Source organism: Mesoplodon bidens (genome assembly GCF_964165515.1).
Source record: "Mesoplodon bidens genome assembly, chromosome: 1".
Lineage (NCBI taxonomy): Eukaryota > Metazoa > Chordata > Mammalia > Artiodactyla > Ziphiidae > Mesoplodon > Mesoplodon bidens.
Window position 1 is genome coordinate 51,116,739 of NC_138176.1, and position 23,577 is coordinate 51,140,315.

The 23,577-nt window shown below is 41.3% G+C and overlaps 1 protein-coding gene across 2 annotated transcripts in view; it reads right to left on the bottom strand.

The window, feature by feature from the left end:
* Positions 1-627: 627 nt before the first annotated feature.
* The window catches only part of SHLD2 (shieldin complex subunit 2), a 101,855-nt gene continuing 78,905 nt past the window's right edge, over positions 628-23,577 (bottom strand). The window contains exons 8-10 of one of the 2 annotated variants that reach the window (XM_081240552.1): positions 15,144-15,372; positions 3,920-4,035; positions 628-988 (exon numbers count right to left, since the gene is read on the bottom strand). In XM_081240552.1, coding sequence (XP_081096678.1) covers positions 789-988; positions 3,920-4,035; positions 15,144-15,372 — 545 coding nt within the window. In that variant the 3' untranslated portion in view covers positions 628-788. The remainder of the gene's footprint in view (positions 989-3,919; positions 4,036-15,143; positions 15,373-23,577) is intronic. The other variant, XM_081240553.1, reaches the window with a different exon arrangement.

Genomic DNA, 23,577 nt, shown 5'->3' on the forward strand with positions numbered 1-23,577 from the left:
ACTTGTTCATTTTATCATGAATTTAGTTATGTTCAAACAATATGATTAATCTAGCAATCCTCCAAACTTCCAGGTTAAGTACCGCTCCCTATTTCCTCATTGGTGACTACCCTTCTCTACAAGCTGCTGCTACAGTCGTAATGAGAGAACCAACTGCAAAGTGTCTGCTGGCAAGCAAATTCAGTGAGGCACTCAAATCCTAGAAATGAACAATGTGACTCTCGGCCTCCCCTGATAAAGAGTTGAAACATGACCATGTTTCCTGCATTTTCAATGCCTCTTTATTGAAAGACATGCTCATCTGGAAGTTGTCTAAACGTAGGCTTATATGAACTAATCCATAGTCATGAAGAGTTATAATCAAGGAAATCATGTCATGTCTATGGTTTATTAATGTAGGTATAAGGAAAGCACTTAAGAGTTTGTGACCATAGCAGAAAAGCAATTCCTGAGGAAACGCCTCAGGTCCGCGTCCTAGTACTTAGGAGAGTGCCTGGAATGGAGCAGGGACTAAATGGAGAGAGCCTTTAATCCTAATGAAATGCTGCGTGTTCCCTTCATTGCTAGATCATTTTTCTAGAAGCAAGAAAGGGAAAGACCAAAAAACAAACAGAAAAACTCACAGAATTTTCTCAGGGAAAAAAAAGTTTTAATTAATATCTTTAACACAACTCTCTTTATAAAATATACTTATTTTAAAACGCCGAGCAAAAGCCCTGTCGTTCATTTCAAAAGACAAATCATTTCAGTGCTCTTCCGTGAAGTGCCTGTAGTTTCTTCCTCTGGTCTTAGAGAAGGGCATGGGACCCGTGCTTCATGTCGTCAGGATAAACATCCAGGAGGGAGAAATCCTGTTGTAGCGGGTAGCTGTTTTCATCTAACACAAAGAGGCTCTGAACCTTCAGGACACAAGGTGCCCCACTGCCCGCCAGCAAGGCATGGAGCAGGTCTGCGGCGACCAGGTCGTAGGTGACGTCTGAGGGAGGGGCTGAGGAAGAGGAAACATGAAGGGCTCTTAGCATCCCTTCCAGGGGTGTGGACATGCTCACATTGAAGGGTTCATTGTTTCCCTTGGTTTCTCAAGTCCCAAACCCACTGTAAATGTCTCTTTCTAGCCCCTCTCTTTCTAGTCACAGGTTACTCTAGAATGATGAGGCACAATTCCTGCTGATCTGGAGAGAAGGCACAGGTAATACACTGTTCAGACTGATGGTGTTTCCTATTATGGTACAGCCCCTGGCTTCTTCAAACAATCGAAGGAAGAACTGAGATTAATCTTTTCCTAAATTAAGCCTGAAACAAAAAGGGCATGTCCAGGGCTTCCCTGGTGGCGCAGTGGTTGAGAGTCCACCTGCCGATGCAGGGGACGCGGGTTCGTGCCCTGGTCCGGGAAGATCCCACATGCCATGGAGCGGCTGGGCCCGTGAGCCATGGCCGCTGAGCCTGTGCGTCCGGAGCCTGTGTTCCGCAACGGGAGAGGCCACAACAGTGAGAGGCCCGCGTACCACACACACACAAAAAAGGCATGTCCATATCAGAAAAGTACTCTTATATTTATCTAGTCTATAGCTCTTATCACAGTTACATATACACATATTTATTGTTTATATAACAGGACTCTAAGTTGGTTACTTAATATCAAATCTTGATAATATATACAAATACTAAGATTATAGGTGGATATGTCATTGTATTCTGCATTTGTCCTATATGCTTCCTCTCATTTTTTGAGGACATCCAATCAAGTCATTTAGCAAGTTGCTCAACACTAGACAGACAAGGCACCACTGACTATGCTCAGACTCTACTGGTTCCCTGACAAGCACCACCAGCCTTTCTTGGATTGAGTCTACAGACTCCTGGAGGGCCCATGACATATTCCTGGAGGTGTGAGAATTCTGTACAGCACTTAAAATTTTTGAATTTTCACTTTAATAAGCTAAAAAAAAATCAAGGTTAGTGGTAACCTGAATGATCTGATGAACACTTTATAACGGTGCCCACATCTTCACTTATGGATACAATTTAATTAATGCCAAGAAGGAGGACTTTAATTGTCTTAGGACTGGGCAAAACACAGGTCTATACTGTATATGAGAACAATGCTTCTCTGAGAAATAAAGACTAACTGCCATTGTGCAAAAAGTGAAAAGACAAGACTGAAAATAAACAAAGTACAACGAGAAAAGGCATGAAAACAGTGGAAAGAATGAAAATTAATAAAGAAAGGGAATTAAAAAAACAGAGAGACTTCCAATTAGGATGTAGAATACTGGGAAGAGTGTGGCTCCTACCCTAACAATTATTAGAAAAAGCTGAATAAACTACAAAATCACAATCTTCTTGGACCTATAAGTGAGCCAAGGTTGTACAGCTGCCAAGAAGACTGCAGTGTAAGGAGAGACAGGACAGGAGCATGGGTTTGCCTGGGGCTGAGCTCAGAAAGAAGACAGTCCACCAAACAAGCAAGAATGAAGAATGTGCTTAAAGTTTCAATGAACTGCTAAAAGGCAAGCGTGGACCAGCGTCAAAGACAAGGGGGCACGTGTTCTTCTCATCTCACCAGGTACTCACAAGGCTGGATGCAGGGCAAGACATCAGAGAAAGCTTCCAGCTATGGTGAAGGCCTGGGAAAGGGGAGAAGCTGCCAGGAGGAAAAGCACAAAACACCATTCAGGACGGCTCCCTTAAGGAACAAAAGCCTTAAACTGCTGGAGGAAGACCTCAAGTCCTACTGCCCCAAGATACAGATGGTGAGGATGAAGATGGAGGAAAGGTGAAAGGAAAATCCCTCTATCCCTGGGGGAGGGGCAGAAAACCACCCTGGATCAAGACCATTAGCGGTGCCCTGCTGCTGAGAGAGGGGCAGGACCACACAAAGATACCCACCAAAGACACAAGGCAGAGCTTGGCTGACTTGGCAGCAGGGGCAGGGTCACTGAGAAAGCACCACATCCAAGACCCAGACACACAGAGCCTGTGTAAGACTAAGGCTGGACCAGAATCAAAGGGAATCACTCCTGCCCTTCCCTCCAGGCTTGGATGCACCAAAGGACAACAAATAGAGCTTGTACAACCTGGGGAGGTACAAGAACATGAAGAGAAACTCTCTCTGAGGCCCAGGTACAGAGTGAAGGGTTAAAGCTGACTGGTGAAGCAGGAATATTAGGGAAAACTCTCTGGAGAACCACTCCCCACCATGAGCATACATAATGCTAGATAATTGGAAGCCAGTGGTGACCAGAAGGTAACCAGAACAATAAAAAACTCAAATCCGACTCATGGTCTGACAAGATTAACTACCCTGCCCACCCCCAACCCCCAGTAAAGGTCTAGGAAAACAGGCATGCCCACTTCAGGTACAAATACTGTTTACCTCAGTCTGTATTGTTCTATACGCAATGTTCAGCATTCAAGCAAAAATGAAAGCCAGAAAAAATAACTCACTATTAACAGACAGAGCAATGAATTGAACCAGATTAACTCAACTGCTTAGAGAGTCTAAGACTAATGAGAAAAGGATGGAGTTTGAGCATCTGACAAATGGGTTATCTTCACTTTGTTGTTAGCCACTGACTAGACCTATCATCAGAGCTGAAGATCCTACATATCCTCACCACCAACACTGGACAATCTTTATATGTTTATATAGTGTCACACATTCATTTACTTAACTATTATAAAACTAAGGTCCTGGTGTTGGACACCAGGTAGGTCCTTGTTGATTATCTATTTTATATATAGTAGTGTGTATAGTCTTGTGTTTCACTTAAGCTAAATTATCCTTCTGCTTATATACTGACAAAAAAACCCTCTTAATTTACAGTATAGTGTTCCTTCTGTTCCAATATACTATCTACACTCCTGAAATGAATGGTTTCACCAAGAACAACCTCTTGATGGCGTGTTGATATCTTACCTATAACTCTGTTGAGCCAGTCAGGAGAAATGTTGAGAAGAATCTTCTCTATCAGCTTTGATCCTACATGGACGCAAACCTTATATATTCCATCAACTATGGTCATTAAAGCTGGCCTACAAAAGAGTAAACAGCACAGGACCCTCAAAAAGATTTTCAATTAAAGAAATGTTTAAATGCAATATAATTTCAAAAATCACTGGGTTTTTATGCAGGGTTAATTTTAATTCCTAAAACAACTCTAGGATGTCCTGAAACATCCCAGAAATAAAAGAAGGGTATTTTTTTTTTAAAAAAAGTGTTTCAAGTGATAAATTAATAAATTTTATTTATTCCATATTCATTTTAAATTTTCAGATACTAATGTAAGAAGACATTACTTTACACTGCTGTGTAAATTATTTCTAGAAATAAAATAAAGATGATAATCATGTATTTCACAATCACGATTTCAAGTTATTTTTTTCCACTGGATTCTTTCTCATCAAAAACAAACTGTTTTGGGTTTGAGAAAAGCATGGGTCGCAAGTACACATTGGGACCCTGCCATTAATGGAGGGGAAAAGCGGGGAGACGCCAGCAGATTCCATCCTGTAAGCTGGTAGGAAGCCTGAAGGCTTGATGGGATTCCAGTGTGATAGGAGGCAAGGACATGCTTCAGGACCCCGGAGGAAGATGGCGGAAGAGTAAGACGCGGAGATCACCTTCCTCCCCACAGATACATCAGAAATTCATCTACACGTGGAACAACTCCTACAGAACACCTACTGAACGCTGACAGAAGACCTCAGACCCCCCAAAAGGCAAGAAGCTCCCCACATACCTGGGTAGGGCAAAAGAAAAAAAGAATAAACAGAGACAATAGGATAGGGACGGGACCTGCACCAGTGGGAGGGAGCCGTGAAGGGGGGAAGGTTTCTACACACTACAAGCCCCTTCGCGGGCGGAGACTGTAGGTGGCGGAGGGGGAAAGCTTCGGAGTAGCGGAGGAGAGCACAGCAACAGGGGTGCGGAGGGCAAAGCGGAGAGATTCTGGCACAGAGGACCGGTGCCCTCAGGCACACACCAGCCCGAGAGGCTTGTCTGCTCGGCCGCCGTGGCGGGCGGGGCTGGGAGCTGAGGCTCGGGTATCGGCTTTCAGTCGGAGCGCAGGGAGAGGACTGGGGCTGGCGGCAGGAAGAGAGCCTGAAGGGGTTAGTGCACCACGGCTAGCCCGGAGGGAGTCCGGGGAAAGGGTCTGGAGCTGCTGAAGAGGCAAGAGACTTTTTTCCCTTTTGTTTCCTGGTGCGCGAGGAGAGGGCATTAAGAGGGCTGCTTGGGGAAGCGCCGGAGACAGGCACGAGCCGCGGGTAAGGCACGGACCTCGGAGACGGGCGTGGGCCGCCGCCGCCGCCGCCGCCCGCCGCCGCGGCCCGCCGCCGCCGCTGCTGCCGCCGCCGCGGGGCCTGTGTGCGAGCGCGGGTCACTGTCCGCCCCGCCTTCCGGGGGGCCTGTGCACCCCGCCACTGCCGGGGTCCCCGAGACCCGGGGACGGCTTTCCCGGGAAAGCGCACGGAGCGCCACGGGCTGCTGCAACGTCACGCCGGCCTCTGCCGCCGCAGGCCCGCCCCACACTGCGCGCCCCTCCCTCCCCTCTGCCTGAGTGAGCCAGAGCCCCCGAATCAGCGGCTCCTTTAAACCCGTCCTGTCTGAGCGAAGAACGGACGCCCTCCGGCGACCTACGCGCAGAGGCGGGGCCAGGTCCAAGGCTGAGACCCGGGAGCTGTGAGAGCAGAGACAGGGAAATCTCTCTGTGCAGCCTCGGAGGCAGCGGATTAAAGCTCCACGGTCCATTTGATGTGCCCTGCGTCTGTGGAGTGCATGAATGGACAGCGAATCATCCCAAATTGAGGAAGTGGACTTTGAGGACAAGATTTAAGACTTTCCCCCCTTTTCCTCTTTTTACAACGAATTATTCCAAATTAAGGAGGTGGACTTAGAGAGCAAGATTTCAGACTTCTCGCCCTTTTCCTCTTTTTACAACGAATTATCCCAAATTGAGGAGGTGGACTTGGAGAGCAAGATTTTTTATTTTTCCCCCTGCTCTCTTTTTGTGAATGTGTATGTGTAATCTTCTGTGTAAGATTCTCTCTGTATAGCTTTGCTTCCACCATATGTCTCAGGGTTCTATCGGTCCGGTTTTTTTTTTTTTTTTTTCAATAATTACTTTCTAATTTTAATAACGCTACTATATTTCATACTTTATTCTATTTTACTTTACCTGCTCTTTCTTTTTTTCCTACTCTCCCTTCCTCCCTCCCTCCCTCCGCTCCTCCTTTCCTTCTTTCTTTTTCTTTCCTCCCTCCCACCCTTCTTCTTTCCACTTTCTTTTTCTTTCCTTCCTCCCTCCCTCCCTCCTGTCTTTCTTCCTTTCCTTCCTCCCTCCCTCCCTCCTTTCTTTCCTTCTTTATTTCCATCCTTCCTCCCTCCCTCCCTCCTTTCTTTCTTCCTTCCTTCCTTCCTTCCTTTCTTCCCTTCTTCCTTTCTTTCCCTCTTTCTTTCTTCTACTAATTCTTTCTTTCTACTTTTTCTCCCTGTTACTCTGAGCCGGGTGGATGAAAGGCTCTTGGTGCTGCAGCCAGGAGCCAGTGCTGTGCCTCTGAAGTGGGAGAGCCAACTTCAGGACACGGGTCCACAAGAGACCTCCCAGCTCCACATAATATCAAGCAGCGAAAATCTCCCAGAGATCTCCATCCCAACACCAGCACCCAGCTTCAGTCAACGACCAGCAAGCTACAGTGCGGGTCACCCTATGCCAAACAACTAGCAAGGCAGGAACACAACCCCACCCATTAGCAGAGAGGCTACCTAAAAACATAATAAGGCCATAGGCACCCCAAAACACACCACCAGACATGGACCTGTCCACCAGAAAGACAAGATCGAGCCTCAACCACCAGAGCACAGGAATTAGTCCCCCCCACCAGGAAGCCTACACAACCTACTGAAACAACCTTAGCCACTGGGGTCAGACACCAAAAACAACGGGAACTACGAATCTGCAGCCGGCAAAAAGGAGACCCCAAACACAGTAACATAAGCAAAATGAGAAGGCAGAAAAACACACAGCAGGTGAAGGAGCAAGATAAACACCTACCAGACCTAACAAATGAAGAGGTAATAGGCAGTCTACCTGAAAAAGAATTCAGAATAATGATAGTAAAGCTGATCCAAGATTCTATTTCCATGATCCATAATCTTGGAAATAGAATAGACAACATGCAAGAAACAGTTAACAAGGACCTAGAAGAACTAAAGATGAATCAAGCATCGATTAAAAACACAATAAATGAAATGAAAAATACTCTAGATGGGATCAATAGCAGAATAACTGAGGCAGAAGAACGGATAAGTGAGGTGGAAGATAAAATAGTGGAAATAACTGATGCAGAGCAAAATAAAGAAAAAAGAATGAAAAGAACAGAGGAGAGTCTCAGAGATCTCTGGGACAACATTAAACGCACCAACATTCGAATTATAGGGGTTCCAGAAGAAGAAGAGAAAAAGAAAGGGACTGAGAAAATATTTGAAGAGATTATAGTTGAAAACTTCCCCAATATGGGAAAGGAAATAGTTAATCAAGTCCAGGAGGCACAGAGAGTCCCATACAGAATAAATCCAAGGAGAAATACACCAAGACACATATTAATCAAACTGTCAAAAATTAAACACAAAGAAATCATATTAAAAGCAGCAAGGCAAAAACAACAAATAACACACAAGGGAATCCCCATCAGGTTAACAGCTGATCTCTCAGCAGAAACCCTACAAGCCAGAAGGGAGTGGCAGGACATAATTAAAGTGATGAAGGAGAGAAACCTGCAACCTAGATTACTCTACCCAGCAAGGATCTCATTCAGATTTGATGGAGAAATTAAAACCTTTACAGACAAGCAAAAGCTGAGAGAGTTCAGCACCACCAAACCAGCTTTACAACAAATGCTAAAGGAACTTCTCTAGGCAAGAAACACAACAGAAGGAATATACCTACAATAACGAACCCAAAGCAATTAAGGAAATGGGAATAGGAACATACATATCAATAATTACCTTAAATGTAAATGGACTAAATGCTCCCACCAAAAGACACAGAGTGGCTGAATGGATACAAAAACAAGACCCATATATATGCTGTCTACAAGAGACCCACTTCAGACCTAGAGACACATACAGATTGAAAGTAAAGGGATGGAAAAAGATATTCCATGCAAATGGAAATCAAAAGAAAGCTGGAGTAGCAATTCTTATATCAGACAAAATAGACTTTAAAATAAAGACCATTAGAAGAGACAAGGAAGGACACTACATAACGATAAAGGGATCGATCCAAGAAGAAGATATAACAATTGTAAATATTTATGCACCCAACATAGGAGCACCTCAATACATAAGGCAAATACTAACAGCCATAAAAGGGGAAATCGACAGTAACACAATCATAGTAGGGGACTTTAACACCCCACTTTCACCAATGGACAGATCATCCAAAATGAAAATAAATAAGGAAACACAAGCTTTAAATGATACATTAAACGAGATGGACTTAGTTGATATTTATAGGACATTCCATCCAAAAACAACAGAATACACATTTTTCTCAAGTGCTCATGGAACATTCTCCAGGATAGATCATATCTTGGGTCACAAATCAAGCCTCGGTAATTTTAAGAAAATTGAAATTGTATCAAGTATCTTCTCCGACCACAATGCTATGAGACTAGACATCAATTACAGGAAAAGATGTGTAAAAAATACAAACACATGGAGGCTAAACAATACACTACTCAATAACGAAGTGATCACTGAAGAAATCAAAGAGGAAATTTAAAAATACCTAGAAACAAATGACAATGGAGACACGACGACCCAAAACCTATGGGACACAGCAAAAGCAGTTCTAAGGGGGAAGTTTATAGCAATACAATCCCACCTTAAGAAACAGGAAGCATTTCGAGTAAACAACCTGACCCTGCACCTAAAGCAATTAGAGAAAGAAGAACAAAAATACCCCAAAGCTAGCAGAAGGAAAGAAATCATAAAGATCAGATCAGAAATAAATGAAAAAGAAATGAAGGAAACGATAGCAAAGATAAACCAAACTAAAAGCTGGTTCTTTGAGAAGATAAACAAAATTGACAAACCATTAGCCAGACTCATCAAGAAAAAAAGGGAGAAGACTCAAATCAATAGAATTAGAAATGAAAAAGGAGAAGTAACAACTGACACTGCAGAAATACAAAAGATTATGAGAGATTACTATAAGCAACTCTATTCCAATAAAATGGACAACCTGGAAGAAATGGACACATTCTTAGAAATGCACAACCTGCCAAGACTGACTCAGGAAGAAATAGAAAATATGAATAGACCAATCACAAGCACTGAAATTGAAACTGTGATTAAAAATCTTCCATCAAACAAAAGCCCAGGACCAGATGGCTTCACAGGTGAATTCTATCAAACATTTAGAGAAGAGCTAACACCTATCCTTCTCAAACTCTTCCAAAATATAGCAGAGGGAGGAACACTCCCAAACTCATTCTACGAGGCCGACATCACCTTGATACCAAAACCAGGCAAGGATGTCACAAAGAAAGAAAACTACAGGCCAATATCACTGATGAACATAGATGCAAAAATCCTCAACAAAATACTAGCAAACAGAATCCAAGAGCACATTAAAAGGATCATACACCATGATCAAGTGGGGTTTATCCCAGGAATGCAAGGATTCTTCAATATACGCAAATCAATCAATGTAATACACCATATTAACAAGTTGAAGGAGAAAAACCATATGATCATCTCAATAGATGCAGAGAAAGCTTTCGACAAAATTCAACACCCATTTATGATAAAAACCCTGCAGAAAGTAGGTATAGAGGGATCTTTCCTCAACATAATAAAGGCCATATATGACAAACCCACAGCCAACATTGTCCTCAATGGTGAAAAACTGAAACCATTTCCACTAAGATCAGGAACAAGACAAGGCTGCCCACTCTCACCACTCTTATTCAACATAGTTTTGGAAGTTTTAGCCACAGCAATCAGAGAAGAAAAGGAAATAAAAGGAATCCAAATTGGAAAAGAAGAAGTAAAGCTGTCACTGTTTGCAGATGACATGATACTATACATAGAGAATCCTAAAGATGCTACCGAAAAACTACTAGAGCTAATCAATGAATTTGGTAAAGTAGCAGGATATAAAATTAATGTACAGAAATCTCTGGCATTCCTGTACACTAATGATGAAAAATCTGAAAATGAAATCAAGAAAACACTCCCATTTACCATCGCAACAAAAAGAATAAAATATCTAGGAATAAACCTACCTAAGGAGACAAAAGACCTGTATGCAGAAAACTATAAGACACTGATGAAAGAAATTAAAGATGATACAAATAGATGGAGAGATATACCATGCTCCTGGATTGGAAGAATCAATATTGTGAAAATGACTCTACTACCGAAAGCAATCTACAGATTCAATGCAATCCCTATCAAACTACCAATGGCATTTTTCACAGAACTAGAACAAAAAATTTCAAAATTTGTTTGGAAAAACAAAAGGCCCCGAATAGCTAAAGCAATCTTGAGAACGAAAAACGGAGCTGGAGGAATCAGGCTCCCTGACTTCAGACTATACTACAAAGCTACAGTAATTAAGACAGTCTGGTACTGGCATAAAAACAGAAAGATAGATCAGTGGATCAGGATAGAAAGCCCAGAGATAAACCCACGCACATATGGCCAACTTATCTTTGATAAAGGAGGCAGGAATGTACAGTGGAGAAAAGACAGCCTCTTCAATAAGTGGTGCTGGGAAAACTGGACAGGGACATGTAAAAGTTTGAGATTAGATCATTCCCTAGCACCATACACAAAAATAAGCTCAAAATGGATTAAAGACTTAAATGTAAGGCCAGAAACTATCAAACTCTTAGAGGAAAACATAGGTAGAACACTCTATGACATAAATCACAGCAAGATCCTTTTGGACCCACCTCCTAGAGAAATGGAAATAAAAACAAAGATAAACAAATGGGACCTAATGAAACTTCAAAGCTTTTGCACAGCAAAGGAAACCATAAAGAAGACCAAAAGACAACCCTCAGAATGGGCGAAAATATTTGCAAATGAAGCAACTGACAAAGGATTAATCTCCAAAATTTATAAACAGCTCATGCAGCTCAATAGCAAAAAAACAGACAACCCAATCCAAAAATGGGCAGAAGACTTAAATAGGCATTTCTCCAAAGAAGATATACAGACTGCCAACAAACACATGAAAGAATGCTCAACATCATTAATCATTAGAGAAATGCAAATCAAAACTACAATGAGATATCATCTCACACCAGTCAGAATGGCCATCATCAAGAAATCTAGAAACAATAAATGCTGGAGAGGGTGTGGAGAAAAGGGAACACTCTTGCACTGCTGGTGGGAATGTGAATTGGTACAGCCACTATGGAGAACGGTATGGAGGTTCCTTAAAAAACTACAAATAGAACTACCATATGACCCAGCAATCCCACTACTGGGCATATACCCTGAGAAAACCATAATTCAAAAAGAGACATGTACCAAAATGTTCATTGCAGCTCTATTCACAATAGCCCGGAGCTGGAAACAACCTAAGTGTCCATCATCGGATGAATGGATAAAGAAGATGTGGCACATATATACAATGGAATATTACTCAGCCATAAAAAGAAACGAAACTGAGCTATTTGTAATGAGGTGGATAGACCTAGAGTCTGTCATACAGAGTGAAGTTAGTCAGAAAGAGAAAGACAAATACCGTATGCTAACACATATATACGGAATTTTAAAAAAAAAATGTCATGAAGAACCTAGGGGCAAAACGGGAATGAAGACGCAGACCTACTTGAGAATGGACTTGAGGATATGGGGAGGGGGAAGGGTGGGCTGTGACAAGGCGAAAGAGAGGCATGGACGTGTATACACTACCAAACGTAAGGTAGATAGATAGTGGGAAGCAGCCGCAGAGCACAGGGAGATCAGCTCGGTGCTTTGTGACCGCCTGGAGGGGTGGGATGGGGAGGGTGGGAGGGAGGGAGATGCATGAGGGAAGGGATGTGGGAACAGATGTATATGTATGACTGATTCACTTTGTTATAAAGCAGAAACTAATTTAAAAAATAAATAAATAAACTTTAAAAAAAAATATGGGAAAAAAAAACTGTTTTGCATGTCAATAAACAAGGAACTAGGTAAATAGTTTTCGGTACCTCATGCAATGGAATATTATGTGACTGTTAAAATGAATGAGGAAGATTTATAAGTGCTTTTAGGAGAGGAATGCCATGATACACTCTAAGGGACAAACAATATGAACAAAACGATATGGATAATATTATTCTATCTATGTACTTTTAAAGACAGGGATATACCTCTTTTAAAAATAAATTATTAAAAAATAAATTGAAATCCAGATACTACTTGTGGCAATCACTGGGTCTGTGAACATCAATGGCGTCAAATAAGGAACATGGTTGTGTTCCGTAATGTAGTTGAGGGCCAACCTTTTACAAACACAGTGGTAGCAACCAAGTAACTTTTGGAAGAGGAAACAGAGGATTCACTGTCTTTGACAATGATGATTGGGCATTATCTTCAACTTTGCAAACTGGTCTTCCTGCTGGTACATATTGTGATTTTATTTCTGGAGATAAAATTGGTAATGATTGTACAGGAATTAAAATCTATGTTTCTGGCAATGGCAATGATAATTTTTCTATTAGTAACTCTGATGATCCATTTATTGTGATTCATGCTGAATCTAAATTATAAAGCTTGAATTAAATAAATATACCCGGGCGGGGGGGAATAAACTGAGAACAGAATTTAGAAAGACTCACTAATATAGGGGAATTTAGTGTAACAGCTAAAACATGACTACTGATTTTCCCTCTAAAAACTTACTTCCCCCTTTATCCACATGATGATTCTAGTTCCTTTCCTCTTTTACACTCTATACTCTTTCTCCAGGCTATCTTTCTTCCTCCATTCTTTATTTCAACAAATACATACTCGATATCTTGTACCATGCAGTGTGCTAAGCACTGGGTATACACTAGTGAATAAGACAGATCTGGTTCCTTCACTCAAGGAACTTAAGAGTTTAATAGGATAGAAAGACAATAAGCTTTTCAACAATGGTGGCAAGATGATTCAATGGGGATAGAATAGTCTTTTCAACCAACTGTACTGGGACAACTGAATACCCACATGTAAAAGAATGAAGTTGGACCCCTTGCTTATACCACATACAGAAATTAACTCAAAATAGATCATGGACCTATACATAAGAGCTAAAGCTATAAAATTCTTAGAAGAAAATATAGGAGTAAACCTCCATGATCTTGGGTTAGGAATGATACTTTTCTTAGATATGATGTTTCTTTATGTTGCTTGAAAAGCACAAGCAACAAAAAGAAAAACAGATAATAAAAAGTGTTGACAAGGACATGGAGAAACTGCAACCCTCACACATTGCCGGTGAGACTGTAAAATTGTGCAGCAGCTTTGGAAAACAGTTTGGCAGTTCCTCAAAAGGAACAAAAAGTTACCATACAACCTAGCAATTCTACTCCTGAGTATACATCCAAGAGAAATGAAAACATGTCCACCCAAAAATTTGTACATGAATGTTCAGAGCAGTATTATTTATAATAGCCAAAAAGTGGGGACAATCCAATATCCATCAGGTGATGAATGGATAAATAAAATGTGGCATATCCATATTATGTGGCAATAAAAAAAAATGAAGTACTGATACATGCTACAATATGGATGAACCTTGAAACATGTTAAGAAGAAGCTGTCACAAAGGACTGCACACTGTATGATTATTTACATGAAATGTCCAAAATAAGCATATCTATAGAGCCAGAAATTCGACTAGTGGGTGCTATGGGTTGGTGGGAGGGGAGAACAAGTGACTGCTATGGGTATGGGGCTTTGGGGGAGGGGGAGATGAAAATGACCTAAAATTGATTGTGGTGACAGTTGCACAAGTCTGTGAATACACTAAAGCCATGGAATCGTACATTGTAGATGGCTTAATTTGATGGGATAGGAATTATATCTCAGTAACGATGTTTTTTAGAAGACAATATGCAAGTAAACGACTCCAGGTACACACACATGGCACTCTAACAGAGAACAAAAGAGGTGACTAAGAAGGCCTCTCTGATGAACGGTCACTGAACTAAGACACGAAGGAGCCAGCCTCGTGGAGTCAGGCAGAGAAAAGAGCATGTGAGAAAGCCCTAAGGAGGAAAAAGTCAGAGTGTCTAAAGAACTGAAAGAAGACCGCTACAGCTGCAGCCCAGTGAGCAAGGCAAGGAGTACAGCAGATTAGACCGCAGAGGCGAGTGTGATGGGAAACTCTGGAAAGGTTTTAAAGGAAGGGAGTGGTCATTCTGTCAGCTGTGGAGAATGGACTCAGGGGAGGCGAAGAGAGGGGACCACGCATCTGAATCCAATTTTCTTTTCCAGACAAGCAACTTTCAAAGTAAGAGCAAAGTTCATTTACTTATTTAAAACAAACATAAATATATGTAAAGGGAAATAAGGCTTATGGACTAAGCTTCTGTAAATTTTCTTAAAGTATTCCATGATAACATGCTGAATATATTTGCACACGGTTTTTAGATATTGCAGTATTTAGAAATAGAAAAGAGAATAAAACACTGAGTGCTAGTCTGCTATCCTTAATTTCTAATATGAAGCTGGGGAAACTGAGATACAGAAAGGTTAAACACCTTACTAGCTTCCACAACTCAGAGGTTAGATCATATAATTACTTTTAACCTTTAAATTCCAAAAATATGTTAAGGTGGGGAAATGAGTTTCTTATGAGCCATTTAGAACTTGGTTAAAAATGTAAACCAAGTAAAAGTTTTCTTCAGTATAGCTGCTTAAAGACAATAAAATCTCCCAATTAACTGCTTTTGAAAAATTCCTGTTATGATTACTGGGCAATTTCTGCTTTCATAAATAGCTATTTATCACTCAGGAGGAACAATTTATTCTCTTGGATTAGCTCTAGTTAGTTCTCATTAGAAAGAGTTGATATATGTAATTTTTTGGTCACTTCCAGTCCTATAATATTAAACATTTTCCATCCTGCTGGCTTACTTAGTTGCCTTACCTATAGTATTTTTTCTTCATGGTAAATGGCAAGCAGCTAAAACATTGTTTGTAGATCTTGTTCTCATCTGTTTCTAGTTCCAATCCACATTTTGCACAACCAGTATATATAATATTGGGAAGAGAAGAAAAAATAATCTTCAGAGAACTGTGAGCATTTAGAGCTATCTTCAGAGATGCTGTAATGGGAAACACTAGCTCTAAAATCTGGGCTTTGATTAGAATCACTCCTGTAAAAGACAAACAGAAAGAAATATCACAAATTAGGAGACTAAAACCATAATTTAATTTACAAACATGGTTAATTATACAGTTGATTCACAGTTATTTATAGTAAAGGATACACCGAGGTCTTGTTCTTGGTCTTCTCTACTCTTTTCCTAGACAGTCTCACTCACATAAGGACTTCCGTAATTACTCTAGAGTGTAAGGGGTGATCTGCCTGCAACTTAGAGTAAAGATTTATTTGGCTAATTTGGCTGAAAAGGTGGATGTTTTCTTCCTCCCTGTCCTCTGGAATCATGAAAAATCAGTTTAATCTTTTTTAGAAGAAATCCCTCTAAACACTTGAAACTAACTAATATGCCATCTCTTCTTTCTTTTTAATTAATCATCATCAAAAGTCAAATAGGAGGTCAGTAATTCTTCTATTCTCTACTTTGTCCAAAAATAATACACCACTAGCTTACCGTCTTTTTAAACTTTTTTTTCAATTTCCCACCCATCATCATCCACACTCTGGGTGTTGGTTACATGGCCACGTGAGCCCTGAGGGTCCTCATATACTAAATATTTTCTGTGTGACTCACCAGGCACCTCAAGCATGTTCATTCACTACTCACTGGCTCATGCACTCACCCATTCAACAAATACTGAGTATCTCTTATCTGCCAGACATTCTTTTTTTTCTAATTTATCTTTGCCTTACTGTATACTAGTGAGATTGATGAGTTTATCTGAGCAACCTTCTCTTTTCCTCTCCATGTTCAGTTTAAAGGCTTTTTTAAGGCTTTGAATTTGTTCCTCTTCATCCTTTTAGCACACTCCGGGTCAAGAACTCATCATTCGGTGTCCTGTTCCCTTTCCTGGTAATCTCTGCAGGGGTCTCATTAATGGTGACTTTCCTATTCCTAAGCCCTTCAGTTTGCTTCAGTCTTTTAGTGCCTGAAGACTGTTTCATCATCTCTTCCAATCATGTCATATATCTCTACACAAATTACAAGGGTGTGTAGCGGTCAGCATACCTAATAAACTATAGCAGACTCTTCAGCACACCTTTCCATAGACATGATGAATCACTAAGAAATTATTTAATGAAATAACTCAGTAATTTTATTTTTATTAAAGCATAGCTCACCTATGTTTTTTGTTTTTTTAATATTTATTTATTTATGTGGCTGTGTTGGGTCTTAGCTGCGGCATGCAGGATCTTCGTTGTGGCATGCAGGGTCTTTCGTTGCGGTGCATGGGCTCTTCATTGAAGCACGTGGGCTTCTCTCTAGTTGTGGCGCGTGGGATCCAGAGTGTGCAGGCTCAGTACTTGCGGCGCGTGGGCTTAGCTGCCCCACAGCATGTGGGATCTTAGTTCCCTGACCAGGGATCAAACCCTCGTCCCCTGAATTGGAAGGGGGATTCTTAATCACTGGACCACCAGGGAAGTCCCAATAATTTTAGAAGAATGTTAATATAATTGCTAACATTTTGTAAATTTACACAACTCTTGAAAAAAATTAAAAGTTCATGATGAATGTGGATACCGCTTTCAAGGGGTTCATGGCCTGCTGGGCACTGATATTCTGCCGATGGCAGGATACTTCCTTTCTTTCTCCCCTCCTCCCTTCCTTCCTTTCTTTTTTTTTTTTTTTTTTGGCTGTACCACGCAGCTTGAGGGATCTTAGTTCCCGACCAGGAACTGAACCCAGGCCACTGTAGTGAAAGCGTGGTCCTAACCACTGGACTGCCAGAGAATTCCCAGAATCTTCATTTCTTTACAAGGAGTCAGACACAGCCTCAACCCCTCTGGCTTTTACTAAGGAAGCGGACCCTCTTGGGAAATTCCCCCTGTTAATCTCCCTTTCTTCTGCCTTTTATTTAACTATGAAATAGGTTAGAAAAACATTGCTTGTATTTCCACATGCTCTCCCCATGTCTGTCTTAAAAACACATAAACAATGATAAAAATTATGAATTCCACCCTCATAGCTAAACATCAAGAGACTGAAAATAGCTAAAAGGGCCTCTGTGAACACAGGATACTGTTACTAAACACAAATTTGGGTGCCCGGTGCATAGTGAGGCTAAACAACCCGAAATGTTAGAGTTTGGAGCAGAGAAAGGTTTACTGCAGGGCCAAGCAAGGAGAATGAGCAGCTCATGCTCGAAAAATCCAAACTCTCTGATGGTTTTCAGGGAGAAGTGTTTTTGTTTTTGTTTTTATTGAAATATAGTTGATTTACAGTGCGCCAATCTCTGCTCTACAGCAAAGTGACTCAGTTATACACATATAGACATTCTCTTTTTTATAGTCTTTTCCATTATGGTTTATCACAGGATATTAAATATAGTTACCTATGCTATACATTAGGAACTTGTTTAGGGAGAAGTTTTGCTGAGCAAAATTTGGGATGAGGGCTGCAGGGTGTGACTTTCTTCTGATTGGTTAGCGGTGAGGTAACAGGGTGGTATTCCAGGATTGTCAATCATCAGACTTTTGATTTCAACCAGTCTGAGGTCTCAGCATGTAATTAACCATGTATGGTTAGCATGTAGTTAACCGTCTTCCACCATGGTGGGGGCCTTAGTTCCTGCAGAAGAACTCAAAAATTCTGTTATGTATATTACTTGAGCAGGAACCAGGATCCTGCCTTAATAGTTGCACTATCATTTCTTGACTGCTCCTTCTTTGTTTCTGCATTCCCTTATTTCCCTGGTTAGTAACTGTAATCTACTCTTTGGTATTCAGGAAAGTCTAGGAGGCTGAAGCCTTTATCCTGCAAATAAAAAACTGGGGACACAGAAAGGTTTTTGTACCTGGGAAGGCCCCGCAGGGTCCTGCTCAGTTTCACAACCAGGGACGGACTATAACAGCACGAAGTTTTTGCATGGTTTCCCACTGGGGAGTACCTCTCCAGGGTATGCAAGAATAGTCCCAATTCCCAGCCTCATCCCCAAATTGGTGAGTCTATATACTTAGAACCATTAATCATCAAAACTGTAGCCACCTAATTTGTTGTTGTCCATAATGTTGTTTATTTTTATTTTTAAATCTACTTCTAGGTCTCCAATCTCAGCAAGTAGCTGTTTTATGTAAAAGGTAGATAACAGAGTAGACTTCTCTGTGACACCAAATTAAATGTAGCCCCTCTACTGCCTATGGCATTCTTCTTGCAGTGACCAGCTCCACAAGCCTGTGGGGCTTTGGGGATGGGGGGGGCGGGGACAGGAAGGACATATAAATATGAAACTGGGTTAGAAATTTACATGGCACTACAACACTACCCAAGATTTCACCAACTAGTATAAATCTAGAGTTTCTATAGCCACTTACTTCCATTTTTGAAAGTTGTATCAAAATTTTGTTTGATATAAAAATTTGTAAATTTTCTATCATCTGTGTTTATTTTCCAGAAGTTTTATTAATTTAACTTAACTGTTAGTATTGAAACAGAGCAGGACCCTGTGGGGCTCTCCCAGGTACAAATCCTTTCTGTGTCCTCATTTCTTGTTTGTAGGAAACAGGCTTCATTCAGCCTCCTTGATCTTCCCTGAGTTCCGAAGAGCAGATTCAAACAGTTGTTAATCAACGAAGGGAGGGGATGCAGAAACAAGGGAGGAGAAGTCAAGAAACAATAGTAGTACAGCAGTGGGGCAGGGTCCTGGCTCCTTCTCATGGAATATACATAACAGCATCTTTGAGCTCTTCTGCAGGAACTAAGGCCCCCACCCAAGTGGAGATGGTAACTTCAGGCTGAACACACAGATTCCCAGAGCACCACCCTGCATCTCTCACCCCAAATACTGTCCATAAAACTTCTCCCTGAAAACCACCAGGGAGTTGGGATTTTTTGAACATGAGCTGCCCATTCTCCTTGCTTGGCCCTGCAATAAACCTTTCTCTGCTCCAAACTCTGACATTTTGGTTTGTTTGGCCTCATTGTGCATCCAGCAAACAAACTTGCGTTTGGTCACAGTATCAATAAATGTTTCCATGTAGAAGTGGGTATATGGAGTTCTCCGAGAATAAATCTCTGTATTCAATTAAAAGGTGGGTTTTTTGAGAGGCGGTTGTTTTTGTTTTCTACTTGCATTCTCCTTAGCTTAGTTTTATAATGTAATAATGCTAACCTATAATCACATCTTGGAAAATAGTCAAACACACATACCTGAATGAACACAACTTGTAAAATTTTAACCTGGCATTTGGCCAAGGTAGAGTAAGCGACTGGATTTATGCTCCTACCTTGTGATTAATAAAAAGTAAATATTCGGTCTTTGTCCTTAGTTCCTAGCACACAGCTCCAAAAACTCTTGGAAATCTCCCAGAGTGATAAGAGTATCTTTCTTTGCTAATGAGATGACTGGTGACTGGGGCCCATAGGTAGCTTCAGGATGGGGGCTGGTCACCAGAAGGACCAAGGCAGATTAGATGGTTAGAACTTTCAGCCCTACCCACTGACCTCTGCAGAGGGGAAAGGGGCTGGAGATTGAGCTAATCACCAATGGGCAATGATTTAATCAATAACGCCTACACGATGAGTCCTTGATTAAAAACCTTAAACAGGGTTCAAGGAGCTTCTGGATTGATGAACACATTGAGATGCTGGGAGGTTGGTGCACCAGAGAGGGCATGGACGCTCCATGCCCCTTCCCCCATACCTTGTCCTATGTATCTCTTCCATTTGGCTGTTCCTGAGTTGTATCCTTCATAATAAACTGGTATGTAAATAAAGAGAGTTCCTGAGTTCTGTGAGCAGTTCTAGCAAATTACTGAGCCCGAAAGTGGGGAGGGCTGTGGGAACTCCCAACTTTGTAGCCAAGTCAGACAGAAGGGTACCCAGGGTACCTAATACTTGAGACTGGCATCTGAGTGAGGAGAGTCCTGTGCGACTGAGCTTTTAAACCTGTGGAGTCTGATACTAACTCCAAGCAGGTAGCATCAAAATTGAACTGTAGGACACCAAGTTGGTGTTCAGAGTCAGAGAAATGGCTGTTGGTGTGAAAAAAACAAAAACAAAAAAACAGACCAAAAAACCCCATACATTTGATGTCAGAAGTGCTGTGTATAAAAATAGTTCAGGGCTTCCCTGGTGGCGCAGTGGTTGAGAGTCCGCCTGCCGATGCAGGGGACACGGGTTCGTGCCCCAGTCTGGGAAGATCCCACATGCCACAGAGCGGCTGGGCCCGTGAGCCATGGCGGCTGAGCCTGTGCGTCCGGAGCCTGTGCTCCGCATCAGGAGAGGCCACAGCAGTGAGAGGCCTGCGTACCGCAAAAAAAAAAAAATTGTTCAGACACTTGAAACAACTAAAAACCAAACAAAATGTATGACACAACAATTCTCAAGACGTGAGATATCAGACAACAAAGGACAGTGATCCCTAACAGATGAGAAGCAAAAGATGTAAGCCTGGTGACTGTCCCAGCTTACAAAGAGAGTTTCCTGGCTGTGGTGCAGGAAAGGCAGAGACTGGTGGTTTCCCTGAGTTGAGAGTTTTGAGTCTGGAAGGCTAGTATGGCTAGAGTTCTCAGGGTAGAGTACTAGATAGATGAGAGCTGCAAAGAGAGTGAACTCTGGAGAAATGCAGAGGGAGAATTCTGGAGAAATGCAGACGGTCCACCCCTTGGAGAATTCAACTGAGTATTGACCAATATATGTGACCAGAGGCCAAGGAAAGAACCAAGGAAAAGGATTACTGGGAACAATCACTGAAGCTTACACAGAGCTGGGAGTAGTGTATTTTCCCACCAGCTAGAGTGGAAAACCTTGTAATCCATAGGGCACTGGATAGAGAACTTAGAAGCTGTACTTGGAGGAAAATTTATGGCACTAAACTCCTACATTGGAAAAAAAAAAAAGTCTCATATCAACGACCTCAATTTCCACCTTAAGAAAGGTAAAAAAGTGAAACCCAAGAAAGCAGAAGAAAGGAAAAATAAAGACCAGACAAGAAATCAATGGAATAGAAATAGAAAAACAGAGAAAAATTAATGGATATAAAAGGTAGTTATTTGAGAATATTAATAAAATTGGTAAAACTCTAGCGAAAATGATCAGTAAAAAAAAAGAGAGAGGACACAAATTAGCAATATCAGGTAATACTGTTACGAGTCCAAGCTTGCTCTGTTCACCACCAGACAGGCCAATGAATCGGAGACTAGGAGATGAGGCAAGGAATACAACTTTATTCAGAAAGCTGGCAGACCGAGAAGGTGGCAGAATAGTGTCTCTGGAAAACCATCTTTTCTGGGTCTGGATGCCAGTTTCTTTTATACAATCAGAGAGGGAGAGGTGGTGAGGAAGTAAAGTAAAAGGGCCATCAGTCTTGCAAAACATCTCCTGGAACGACCAAGCCTTGGTGAGGGGATGTGTTAGTTTCTTCTTTCTTGCAGCCCATTCATAGGTGGGCAGGGTTCCCTGAGGCAGGCCATTATGTATGATTATAATAACAAAAACAACGGAAAGCAAAGGTTAAAGTCAAACAGGTCCAACATGGAGTCCAGTTTACCTCTTCCCCGTTACCAATATTACTATAGATTCTACATATATCTAAAAGGATAATAAGAGAATATTATAACTTTATGCCAATAAATTGTTGTTGCTGTTGTTGTGCCAACAACCTAGATGAAATGAACAGATTTCTTGAAAGATACAAACTACCAAAGCTCACTCAAGAAGAAACAGATAACCAGAATAGTCCTATATCTATTAAATAAATTTAATTTGTAGTTAAACCTTCCAATAAAGAAAACTTCAGGCCCAGATGGCTTCCCTGAGTTCTACCAAACATGTATAGAAGAAATCAATCTAATTCTAAACAAACTCTTCCAGAAAACTGAAGGGGAAAAACTACATACCAGCTCATTCTATGAGCATTGCTCTAACACCAAAACCAGAAAAAAGATATGTAATGGGGAAGAGTTAAATGGGACTCCATGTTGGATCTGTTTCTTTGACTTTAACCTTTGCTTTCCGTTGCTTTTGTTCTTATAATCATACATAATGGCCTGCCTCAGGGAACCCTGCCCACCTATGAATGGCTGCAAGAAAGAAGAAACTAACACAACCCCTCACTGAGGCTGGCCATTCCAGGAGATGTTTTGCAAGACTGACGGACCTTTTTACTTGACTTCCTCGCCACCTCTCCCTCTCTATTTTGCCTTTTTACTTTACTTCCCTCTCTGACTCTACAAAAGAAACTGGCATCCAGACCCCGATGAGATGGTCTTTTGGGGACCCTAGTCCACCATCTTCATGGTCTGCTGGCTTTCCAAATAAAGTCGTATTCCTTGCCTCAATACCTCATCTCCCGATTTACTGGCCTGTCACGTGGTAAGCAAAGTAAGCTTGGACTTGGTAACAGTTACTACAAGAAAAGAAAACTGCAGACAACACAGACATAAAAATTCTTATTAACAGATGTTAGTGGGAATTCCCTGGCAGTCCGGCGGTTAGGTCTCTGTGCTTTCACTGCCAAGGGCCCAGGTTCTATCCCTGGTCAAGGAACTAAGATCTCACAAGCTGTGCATGGCGCAGCCAAAAAAACAAAAAAAACCCAGAAATGCAAAGTTGGTTTAATATGCAAAAATCAATCAATGTAATTAATTATATTAAAAGATTGGGAAAAAACTATGATCATCTCAATCGATGGTGAAAAAAGCATTTGAAAAATTCTAACATCCATTTCTGATTTTAAAAAAATATTTTTTCAGGACTTCCCTGGTGGCACGGTGGTTAAGAATCCTCCTGCCAATGCAGGGGACACAAGTTCAAGCCCTGGTCCGAGAAGATCCCACATGCCGTGTACACCACAACTACTGAGCCCACGTGCCACAACTACTGAAGCCCGTGTGCCTAGTGTCCGTGCTCCGCAACAAGAGAAGCCACCGCAATGAGAAGTCTGTGCACTGCAACGAAGAGTAGCCCCTGCTCGCCACAACTAGAGAAAGCCTGCAAACAGCATCAAAGACCCAACACAGCCAAAAAAAAAAAAAAAAAAAGAATTAAAAAACAATTTTTTTTCAGAAAACTAGGAATAAAAGGGAACTTCATCAACCTGATAAAGGCATCTATGAAAAACATACAGCCAATATCATACTTAATAATGAAAGAATAAATGCTTTCTCCCTAAGATCAGAAACAAGGTAAAAATGCTTGATCTTACAACTATTTTTCAATATTGTATTAGAGGAGTTATCAAGTGTAACGAGGAAAGAAAAA